The sequence below is a fragment of the Caretta caretta genome, chromosome 6 (assembly GCF_965140235.1).
Source record: "Caretta caretta isolate rCarCar2 chromosome 6, rCarCar1.hap1, whole genome shotgun sequence".
Classification (NCBI taxonomy): Eukaryota; Metazoa; Chordata; order Testudines; family Cheloniidae; genus Caretta; species Caretta caretta.
Genome location: NC_134211.1, coordinates 107,663,226 through 107,674,991, shown reverse-complemented (window position 1 = coordinate 107,674,991; position 11,766 = coordinate 107,663,226). Strand labels below are relative to the sequence as shown.

The window sequence follows — 11,766 nt, the reverse complement described above, 5'->3', positions numbered from 1 at the left end:
ACTGCCACCTGGTGGAGCTTTCGAGAATTTGCTAGATAAAATAAAATGACAAGGTGAATGACCGCAATAGCTTTTATTGGACTTTTATTTCTGTTGGTGAAAGACAAGCTTTTGAGCTACACAGAGTTCTTCTTTAGGTCTGGGAAAGGTACTCAGCCTGTCATAGCTAAATACTAGTTGGAACAGATTTAACATAAGTAGTTAACACCTATTCTAAGGGACCATTCAAGGGGAAGTGGTCACTTAACACCCCTACAGACATAAGACAAAAAAGGGAGTGTTTGTAGGTTATAGATTGTTGTAATAAGGCATAAAACTAGTGTCTTTATTAAGGCCATGTCTACACTAGTGAATTTATAGTGGCACAACTGTACTGATGCAGCTGCACCACTGTAAGATCCCTCATGTAGCTGCTCTATGCTGATGGGAGAGAGCTCTCCTGGCAAGGTAATAAAAACACCTCAATGAGTGGTGGTAGCTATGGGGAGAAGCTCTCCTGAAGACATAGCGCTGGGCATGCTACCACATATGCCAGCAAAACTTATGTTGCTCAGGGATGTGTTTTTCACACCCTAGTGACATTAGTTTTGCTGACGTAAGTGCTAGTGTAGACATGGCTTTAGACCATGATTTTTAGAGTGTAGCAAAGTTATGGATTTAATCTCGTATTTTGAAGGGTTGTGCAACTTTCCTTTAGGATAAGGACTAATAGATCAGATATGGAGTGATTGTTTTGTGAAAAGTCATAGGGTTGTTTTTGTTTTTTTCTTGTCTTTTATCATTTTCCTGTGTGAGTTCATTTGAGAGCATAATGATGGTCTGGTTTCACCCACATAGTTGTTATTGGGGCATTTAGTGCACTAGATGGGGTACACCACATGTTGCGATAGCCATGTGTAGGACCCATGTGAATCGCCATGCGTTGTGGGGGGTATCGATCATTGTAGCAGTGGAGATATGTCTGCAGGTTTTGCATCTGTTGGTCTGGTGCCAGTTTGAGTTGGTGGATCCTGGTTTGTGTGGAGCTTTCTTCTGATGATGAGCATGGCAATGTTGGAGGAGCTGTTTGAAGGCCAGAAGAGGGGTTTGGGAAAGATTTCTCTCAGGCTGTGGTCCCTATCAAGTATGGGTTGTAACAGTTTAACAATTCCCCACATGGGTTCCAGTGTGCAGTGAGAGGTGACAAGGAGGGTGTGCCGATGTAGGGGTATTTTTTCCTGTATTGAAACAGGTTTTCTCAAGGTATTTGGATGGCCAGTACTATGATACGATCTACATGTCTGGTGGAGTGTCCTTGTTTGGTGAAGGGAGTTTTAAATGTGTTAAGATGTAGATCCTGCACATTCTGCGATACCTGAGGGCCTGGCTGTAGATAACAGATGTTTTGATGTTTGTGGATCTGTGAAGCTAAGAGTGGTGATACGGAAGGGTTCTTGTATATAGTTGTCTGTTATTCCAGTCCCAGGATAGCTAATGACATATTTTGTAAGTGATGAAAGGAGGTAGCGGGCATAGTAAAGACAGCAGCTTGCACTTGAAAACAATTCACTATCTCTGCACCACATACTTGACCAGTTTGAGGGATGCAGAGGGGTCGGTCTTTGGGACAGTTCTGAATTTGTCAATAAAACCAGGTTTCCAAATAAGAGGCTTTTTGTTTTCTTTTTTAACAGCATCCATCTCAAATATGCAAATGAACATGGTGGCTATTTGTGGCGGTTCAATGACAAGACAGCACAGAGCTTTTAGCAAGCAAGCGGCTGGTCTGCTAACAGGCTTCTGCCTGTCAGCTTTCCACCTTCCCCCTTTATTCTTTCTCTCCCCGCGCGCATTACATTCTCCAACAGATAAAAGGAATACACTGGCTTTGTTTAACATTCTTATTTACCAGTTTCTATCTACCGCATTCCTTGCTCTCGGGCCTTGAGCCCAGTCCTGGGAGGCTTCCCACGATTCACGACATCTGGGCGAGATTCCAAGGTTGATGCCCTTGAAAGGAGCTGTGTGCGCACAGGTCCAGCACAACACTCCGGGTGTGCCCTGAATGTTGCCAAGCACATAAACCTTGTATGAATCCTACAGCTATTCATTAAGTATCAACAGCATGCTCAGCACTGGAGTTGACAATTTAGACAGTCCCTCCTGAAGAGTTTACCATCTAAATCTTCAAAACTGTACAGAGCACTATATGGGCAGAGCCCTGAGCTCAGTGCAGGATCAGGGACTATGTAAGCAACATGCTTGATCGGAGTGCCATAGCGAATGGAAATAAACACTTGCATATTAGTATTTTATATTGGCATCAATAGCACATCACATTGCTACTATAGTGTCTTTTGCAGCATATAGTAACCATAATATGTGCAAGCATTAGCCTTCCACTTTAAAAAATAGCTCATGGGGGTTGGGAGGACGATAGATGCTCTCAGTAGTAACTGCTCGCAGGATTAGGACCATAATCTGTGCTTCCTGTGGGAATATTCAGATCACTTTTAACAAAGTTTATAGAAGATCTATAGCATCACGGTGTGCTAGAACATTTTTAGGCACTGTAATGCAGACATTACTCTGACAGAAAATGATTGTGTGGATAGACAATGAAAATACTCAGGCATTTGTCTAATGGGAGGTAAATGGATTTTACTATCACTGAAAACAAAACCTCAGTATATAAAATTTGTCTTTGCTTTCTTGTTGGTGCTTTCTTGTCTGTTCAATGGTCCAGTGTCATCATAGACTAATCATTGAGCAACTACAGTTTACAACAGACAGAGACCTGGTCTCTGCCCCCAAGGAATTTAAAATCTGGTATATAGAGCATGTAATCTCATGCTTTCTTACTGTGTGATGGCAAAGCAAAACTGCTCCACTTATCTATGATTTTAAAATGTGCTAAAGGTTTAAACATATACAATTTATACTGTGATACACAGCAAGCAAAAGGCAGTAGCACTGTGTGGTATTATCATGGATACATCCAGCTCAGTTCAATGCTTTATAAAATAACTTTGGGGATAGGGAATATAATCACAGGTTTAAAACAGAAACAGGCTAACCTTATATAAAAATATGCAACAGTATAATAAAAAAATTCATCTTGGTGTTCTGAGGGTCAACTGTCTTAACAGCTGATCTCCTAGGTTTTACTATTATTACTGTGTAGATTCATATGGTACCCATCACTATAGTACTAGAGTGCACATTATCTGGATTAGAGTAAGAGCAAATAACATTTTCCCCAACTATAAGTACACACAGCACGGACAGACCCCATTGCTGGAACTCTTCCATTCCATAGTTGTTTCTCCGTTATTAATATTGTACGTGCCACTTACAACATATGCAGGAAAATATTTGCTTGTAGGTGAATTCACCTGCATTCTTTCCTGCAAAATGCTCACATCAGAAGTGAAGATTTAAAGTTTTTTTTCAAATATATCCAAAAATTAATTTTAAAATCTGGGTTTTTTATTTATAAAATACAGGCTGCATTATTATACCTAATATTACAGACCCATCATTACAATACAGGCTTGTTTCCACCACCATTACAATAAAGGATTGCATTTTAAAAACAGTTATACAGAGGCCCAGATATGAATGAAATAAAAGTAATAGAAAGACATAACTTCCGTACCTGTATAAATTTGTTACTTTCTCCAAGGAAAAGTATAAAAGTAATAATAAAGTAATGGGTCAAATTCTGCTTTGTATGGAGTCAGTACTAAAGCCATCTCTTGTATCAACATGTCACTGAGCATGGCTGTGTGAAGAGAGAGCCTGATCATGAGTGGTACTGACCACCTGCAGCTCTAGGGAGTGTCAGGCTCACCTCCTCCAAGTCTGCTGCTCTATTTAGTCATGTCTAGACTCATAAGAAAGGCCATACTGTGTCAGACCAAAGGTCCATCTAGCCCATTATCCTGTCTTCTGGCAGTGGCCGATGGCATGTGCTTCAGAGGGAATGAACAGAACAGGTAATCATCAAGTGATCCATCCCCTGTCACCCATTCCCAGCTTCTGGCAAACAGAGGCAAGGGACATTATCCCTGCCCAGAAGTGAGAACCCTCAAGAAAAAGGAGCAATTCCTTATAATAACTGAAGGCATTTCTCTTTCAGAGGTAAGCAATACCATTCAAAGCAAGTTGAGTCACACCAGCGAAGGAAGTCAACAGCACATCACCACCAACAGCATGAGATCACATTGTTATTGATCTAATAATGCCAGTATGGACATCTCATGTTCCCCTGAGATAATTCTCAACCAGCACGACTCATGCTATCTCCATGCCACATGCAGAGTGGATGCCCATAAACAACGATATGATTGGAAGAAGCTAGTTGGCCTTCCTCCTTCGCTATCAACAACTTTCTCCAACAAGAAAGGGGTAGAGATTAGACACCTAAGTGGTAAGACCATTAACATTGAGAGATAGCTTCTTGAGAAAGGGCCAGGCCACAGTATGTTTAATAGTTGCCTTCAGCTAGTCCTTCCTGAGAAAGGCATTAATGATTACATTCCAGATTGATGTCAACGGAACTACAGATGGCTGAATATTGGGGTTGTTTTTATATATAATCATTTAAATAGCATCACTATTTCCCATGTTATTGTTAAACACTAATCACAGTTTCCATCTGAATCCCTTTTCCAGTGGTGCTGATGGTAACTTGGCAATAAAATTCTGCTCAAGGCAGAAATATGGGATACAGCTTTCTCAGCCTGAGAGTAAAGTCAACACATTAAAAACCCCAGGACTGTAATATGAAATGTATAGAAATGTTTAAAAATAGCAAAGTGGGCTTGGAGGCCTATTTAAGTTTCTATAATTTTAGGCAGATATAGATTTAAAATAAAATTTGGGATGCAGTTAGCTCCTATTACTATTTGTAAAAAGGTCAACAGTGTGTTAGGCACTTTACAGGCAGGTCTGGAGATACAAAGTGAAAACCTGGTCCCACTGAAGTTAATAGCAAAATTCCCTCTAAATCAGAGGTGTCTATTAGTCTAAAGCTCAGAGCTGGGAGTCAGAAAACCCAGAGTGCCAATCCTGCCTGATTTCTTCTGAGGTCTTGGGCAAGTTTTTTAACTTCTCTTCTAACATGATTTCCTCACCTTAAAATTAGGAAAATGCTTACCTACCTGCCTGCAAGGGGGAGCTGTGAAATTAGCTAACATTTGTATAGCACTTTGAAAATGTATAATGCTACTGCCTTAAATAATCACCTACAGTGAGATCCACCTGTGTGTGAATGGCCAGTACAAATCCTATGCACCATTTAAAGCCTCCAACTGGGACTTAAGTCGTGCACAGACCTTTGCCAGGCCTTCTATGTAGAGGTGAATTTTACCCTGAATACATTAAAATCAATCGGTGTGATTTAACAGTCAGCCAATGCACTTTCAGAATAACTTTACAAATTGTCATATGGATTTTTTAGTAGACTTAACACATGCTCTAAAGGCCCCGGTCTGTCCCACCCAGACAGAGACTACTGCCTACCTCCATGGTACTTAGGCCATTAAATAATCAGTGATGCACTCTATATCCAAGAGGAGGATTGGGATGTAAACATTTAACATATACACAATAAGGACATGATGAAAACATTACAGGCCACTTGCAGCCCTGATACAAGCAGGTAAAATTCCAAAAAGAGTTTTACCCTCTTACCACTCTGTTTTGCCTTAAATCGTGAACAAAATATGAACACACAGAATAGAAATATAAATGTATTTATGATATGTAGGGCCTAATCCTGCTGTGGGATACATTCCCAAAGCTCCCACTGAATTTAACGGGCATTTGGAACATAACTAATGGTAAGATCAGGCCTATTACTAACATAATGGGACAGGTTTTGTGCAAACTTCTACCCTGTGCTACAACCCATAAAGTTGATGGGGGTAAGAAAGTGCAATGCATTGCAAAAAGCTGCCTTAAGAAGATTTGGCTGATTTGTTCTGGTTTGCTGGGTGACAAAACGAGAGCTACATTTTCCCCTTTGCTGTGCCGATGAGTACGGTGGGAGGAAAAGGGCAGGAGGGACACCCAACCAGGGGGGAGAGACAGTTGAACAGAGGCTTGCAAGGGTTGGGAAATGGGGGCAATGGTGGTTGGAATGACAGTCTGAAGCTGTGAAGCAGGGGCATCAACTTTCATTTTTGGTGGGGGACAATCCCAATTCCTTAATGTGGCAGGATGTCTGAGGCCAGGTGTACACTACAGACCTAGATCAGGATGACTATGTTGCTCAGAGGTGTGAAAAATCCACCCCCTGGACCTAACCCCCCCTCATGTAGACAGCGCTATGTTGATGGGAGAACTTCTCCCACTACCGCTTCTTGGGGAGGTGAATTAACTACACTGAGAAGCTCTCCTTTCACCATAGGAGCGTCTTCACTCAACCAGTGCAGCACCTCTATGGCAGTGTGTGTGTGTGAAGACAAGCCCTTACTCTACTGCCTGTGGTAAAGGCTACCTTTGCTGCACATACTGTGCATGTTTTCGGTTCTAAAGGCAGATTGGTGCCCTCTGGGTTTAAAAAAATTCTCAAGAGAATATCTGGGAATCCAGCTTTTCTGAGAGGGCATCCCAGTCCCTCATTAGACACCGCTCTCTCTGGTTGTTCAGCGTAAAGAACAATGCATTTCAGAACAACTTTGCACTAAATGATTCCTTTCCCCCCTTAATCTCAAACACACCCAAAAATAAAGTTTAAATAACTTTAAATATCCACCTAAAGCCAGGAAATGTGCCAAATTATGTCCCTGACTCATGCCCTGTCTTTGTTTTCTTCCTTTCTTTGACATGGTAAAAACAGCATGTCACTTGCAGTGCTAATACTAAATTTCCTCAGTTTGAGTCAGTCTTAATATTAATTAAAGACAGTTCTTGTATTTAGTAGTGTACGAAATGTGTGAGATACACATTTTATACCCAGCAAGCTGATACACAGGAGGTGGGCAGGGTTCTCCCTGCAGAGTTCTGTGCTGCATAAGTCTTAAAAATCTAAAACTGAAATTTCACACAGATGAAACAGAACTCATTTTCAAACTATTTTTCTTTCTTTTGGTGGCCAGGACTCCTTAGCAGCTAAAGAGACCAAAAATAGCTTAGTTTTGAGATTCATTTACATTACGAGATAGAGGATGAAAACATCTTAATTTATACAGCATGTTTCCTTCTCAAGGTTCTTAAAGTGTTTCAGAAACTTTACACACACATACAGAGGAACTGCAATCCAATATTGAAATGCAGCCACTTCTGGGGTGGAAAGAAGCCATTGTTTAACAGCACACAGCAACACAACAGGTTATAGCAAAGACTCTGGGGAAGCCACATAACACATGAATAACATACCCACAATTGCACTATGGTAACTGACAGTTTAAGGGGCTGATCCTGCATAATGGTCCACTAGCACAGAGGTCCGTGCATTGGCATATTCTGATGAAGGAATAGGACATATCTAAAACTATGTATATATGTGAACTGTGACACAAGTGAAGCAGTGAGCATTAAAAGAATGACAAAGACTAACAATAAGAATCTTATTAAATAGTTAATGATGCATCAAATATTTAAATCTACAGGTATTTCAAGCCTTTGGCATCAGGGGCTCTTTATTTAAATGCTACAAAATTAGAGAGTGAAAAATGCATAGATTTTTAAGGCTAGAAGGGACCATGACGATCAGGAGTACTTACCTTCTCTGTTGTATGAATATGTATAGAATGCACGCACTTTCTCTTTGTCTATATTGCCCCCCAAGATTTCCCACCGTTGCACTTTCTCTGGTGGAAGCAACTGTGGGATCACAGCACTGGTGGGAAACTGTCAGGGAAAAACATAATAGACGGCCTCTGTTTCTAATGGTGTATATTTTCTCTATACGCTGTGTGGCAGCCACATGACTCCCAACAGCACACACGGGGATTGCAGAGCTTTGTATCTGAATTTGCTGGGGTCAGTTGTCATCAGCTCCCCTGTGTACCAATAGAGAGGTGATAGCTGTGGCCTTGAGTATTCCTTATGTTCTCCTCTCCCGGCACAGAATGAATGCCACAAGGTGGCAACAGCAGCATCTAGGAGATGGCGGTGATCAGTCCTCGATGATGAGGTGGCGTTTACTTACATTCTGCTGCCAAAGGCTCCAGCTGGCAAAAAGCAGGAGTAAAATAAACGAAGACTTTAATCTGAGGAGTACTCATTCACCTGCCCCTCTTTGCCATGTTGAGGTTCCTCCCCATCTTGTCTTTGGAAAAGATACTCAAATCATCCAGGAGTATTCTGGGATAGCTTTAGTTCGCGTGGGCCAGAACCTACCCACCGTTTTTAAGCAGAACACTCCCTCAAATTTCCATTTAAAATCAAACAGCTAGCATTGGATGAAATTAGATTATGAAAAAGAAAGGAGAATTTTTGAAAACAAATGGTATGAAATAATTCCTCTTTCCCCCAACCCGCCCAAAAAACTGTTGTATGTGGCCCAATGATTTTATAGACAAATTTACAAAGGGCTTCTCGAATTGTTCCCCAAACAGATGAATCCAAATTGAGTATCCCCAAGTTTTCAACAGCTGCACCTCATTACTGGGTTGCTGTGAAAAAAGCCTTAATGACATTTTGAGTTTTTTGTGGCAACAAGAACAACATTCCATAAAAGGCACCTTACTTCTTTGTTTTCCCCTTTTAGCTTGATTAACATGGAACAGAAAGTTGTACTCCTTTCATCATCTCTGCTCACACAGGGATGCTATTCTTTACCAGCAAGGAATATTTATAGGGTCTTCAAGAAAGTTCAGGCATGATCATTTTAAACAAATGTATTTAGCATCTGGAGTTGTGTTTTGGATTTGAAAGGACACAGTCAGCGTGGATTCTGGGCTATTTCAACAAAATTAGTCAACAGTTGCAGATTCTAAGTCTTGTGTTTGAATTCTGCTGGCTGTCTTTACAAGTACTACATATTCCTTTTTTTTCATCTTTCGCATGGTGTGGTCTGAAAGACACACCGTAAATAGGAAATAGACACTGAATATAAAGTGAAAATTACTGTATATAAAATGAGGACACAAAAACTGTTTTAAAAAATGAGAGAGAGAGAGAGAGCAAGAGAGACAGAAACAACGTGTCTCCATTCATTCAGTTAGGGCTACTTATGTGTTACTTGTAAAAAAACCAATTCAGACAAAAGTGTAAGATTTTTTGAAACTGATGGTGTCCCTTTAAGGATTGTACACATGTAACAGGCCTTGTTCTCTATGGCACTGCCCCTTGTGTAGTCATTTACACTGTGCAAAATGGGTGTAAAATGCTACATTTCTGATTTGGTAGAGTTTTGCACAGGTATGTGGTCACACAAGGCTCAAGGCAGTGGACAATCAGGACTGAAGTGTCTCCATAACTGCAGTTAAACTGGATTAGAGCCACCATATGTACTATGGGCTGGATTTGCCACTTGCTTACACTGGTGTAAATGGGAGTAACTCCAGTGAAGTCAATGCAGTTACTCTCGTGCAAGTGAGATGAGACAAGACTCTCTGAAATGAAACTTGAATCAATTTGTAGAATTTAACACATAATTCTTCCAGACACTACAATGACTCCGGGTAGGATTCCTTCCTCATGTAAACAGGTGTAATTCCCACTTTAGTCAATACATTTACACCGGCATAAAAACAGCCAGAGAGGAGAATCAGGTCCCTGCCTTCATTTTCCTTTTAAAGCCAGAGCATGGAGATTCAACACTAAGTTATCTCCATTTTCCACAACAAAACACACAGACTCGTAGATGCTCAAAGATCAATGTTCAGTTTTTTGTACAGGTGCCAGAACAGTTAAGCAGGCAATGTGAATGTTTGGATAAACAAAACTTTAAAACACTGCCATTTGGGAATGTTTTTCAGCGGAATGCTGCTAGACCTGGCTGGGGGAACTACATCTTTCTATTTCATAATCGCTAACATGAGGATGTTTCTTCTTCCACCTGTAAAAAAGAAGACCCTGATCACACACATGCTCAAGCGATTATGTTCTGTACATTCTCTCCCTCCTCCCAGCACACACATTATAGGATGTATGGGGACAAGACTGCAAGATTACTTAAATCAGATATAGCATCCTCAGGGTTAAATATACCGTTTTCAATACATCCACTGTTTAATAAGGGGGAAAAAGAAAGATGAGGTTAGTCCATTTCTACCCTCCCATTCCTCCCAATGTGCTGTTTTTAGTTTTCAGTTTATAACCTCTTCATGGCTACATATCACTCCTGCATCTTCTTTGTGGGAGCAGTTGTTTTTGCCAATGTCTGCATGTTTGCATTCCAGCAGGTTCTTCTCCTGCCCAGTGCACTCAACATCATCAAGAAGAATCCGAAGCGAACGTCCTTCCCCAAACTCCGCTCTCTTGGTTGCCCTGACAACATAAGGGAACCCTAACTGGCGACACACCACAACCGCCGCCTTGGAGTTCCACAAGTCGTCACACACAGTGCCCCACTCTCCATTGATGTAAATCTCCACCCTTCCCCGGTCTCTTCCTCTTGCTTGCCTGTTCATCAGTCGCACTGCACCATTCAGGAGCTGGGGTGGAGTCAGAGTGCTGGGAAGTTTGTTTTTCCTTCTCTGCCCTCTTCTTTCCCCACTCTTCCCCCCTTTCCTGGACTTTGGGGGTTTGGTTGTTGGTGTTCTGGAGGTCACCTGCACTCTATTTTGATTCCTTAGAAGGTTCAAGATTTGTTCCACCCAGTCTGGAGTAGTGGCATGGGGTGTTTCAGAAGTTGGCCTACCCCTGCGTGGGGCTTTGGTGGTGGTCCTTAATCTAGGCCGTTGGGTTGGTATTTTCACAATCAGTTCTTATTGGGGGAAAAACAGAGGTAACGATAATGAGTTTATAAAGCTAGTACAATAGTTTAAAATGACTACATAAAAACAGTGCTAACTTATAGCTCCACTGTATTTAACTTCTGATGGAGTTTACTTTCTTGATCCTGTTGAGTAGTTAAACCAACATTGCATCAGCTAAAAGTTTCCAGTGTATTAAGAATGTCTGGCTGCTGGAGATGACTGCACTGTTCAATGCCAATAAATAGGACAAAAAAGGAAACATTACCAAATTTGCATGCACAGTTTACCAACAGAACTTTAATGCGTGGACATATCAAGAGTCAGACTTAAATGCTCGAGACTTCTGGCAAGAAATAGAGGTCTCTCCAAGTACCTCTTGCCCCTGCAGAAAGCATTTTTAAAGACATGCTTCTACTTCTGCTGTCTTCTTCATTACTAATGATTGGATCATTACCAGATTGTGAGAGCTCCCGCCTCCCCACTGTGCCAGATACTTTATTCAGTGTGGCTGGAATCACAGACATTCACAATCAATTCTCTCTGGTAACTGGAATGTGCAAAAAGAGCTGAGTTGCCAGGACAACACATAAAACAGTGGGTTTTTTTAAAACAGTCTTGAACTGCAAAGGGCTGGACATATTTTACTGTTGCAGCTTCCAGGAATTACTGGACTTGCTTATTCATTCTATTTTTAAGTTAAAAATAAATATAGGATAGTCAAAGGGATAGTTACTTTAGTCAGAATAATAATTAACCACGTAGCTCTCCCAACATTATGCATATTTGCAAAGATGTCAAAATTCTGCTGTTTAGCCTACGGACTTCCCCTCCAACCTCACTCATCTTTCTTTTTAATATACAGAGGGGAAAAAGTGTCAAACACCACCCTCTCCTAAATAACCCACATCCT

At 41.1% G+C, this 11,766-nt stretch overlaps 1 protein-coding gene across 2 annotated transcripts in view; it reads right to left on the bottom strand.

Moving 5' to 3' along the window:
• Nucleotides 1-1,743: 1,743 nt before the first annotated feature.
• The window catches only part of HHIPL1 (HHIP like 1), a 32,113-nt gene continuing 22,090 nt past the window's right edge, over nucleotides 1,744-11,766 (bottom strand). For both annotated transcript variants that reach the window (XM_048855468.2, XM_075129866.1), the window contains exon 9: nucleotides 1,744-10,864. In XM_048855468.2, the coding sequence (XP_048711425.2) occupies nucleotides 10,245-10,864 (620 nt within the window). In that variant the 3' untranslated portion in view covers nucleotides 1,744-10,244. The remainder of the gene's footprint in view (nucleotides 10,865-11,766) is intronic.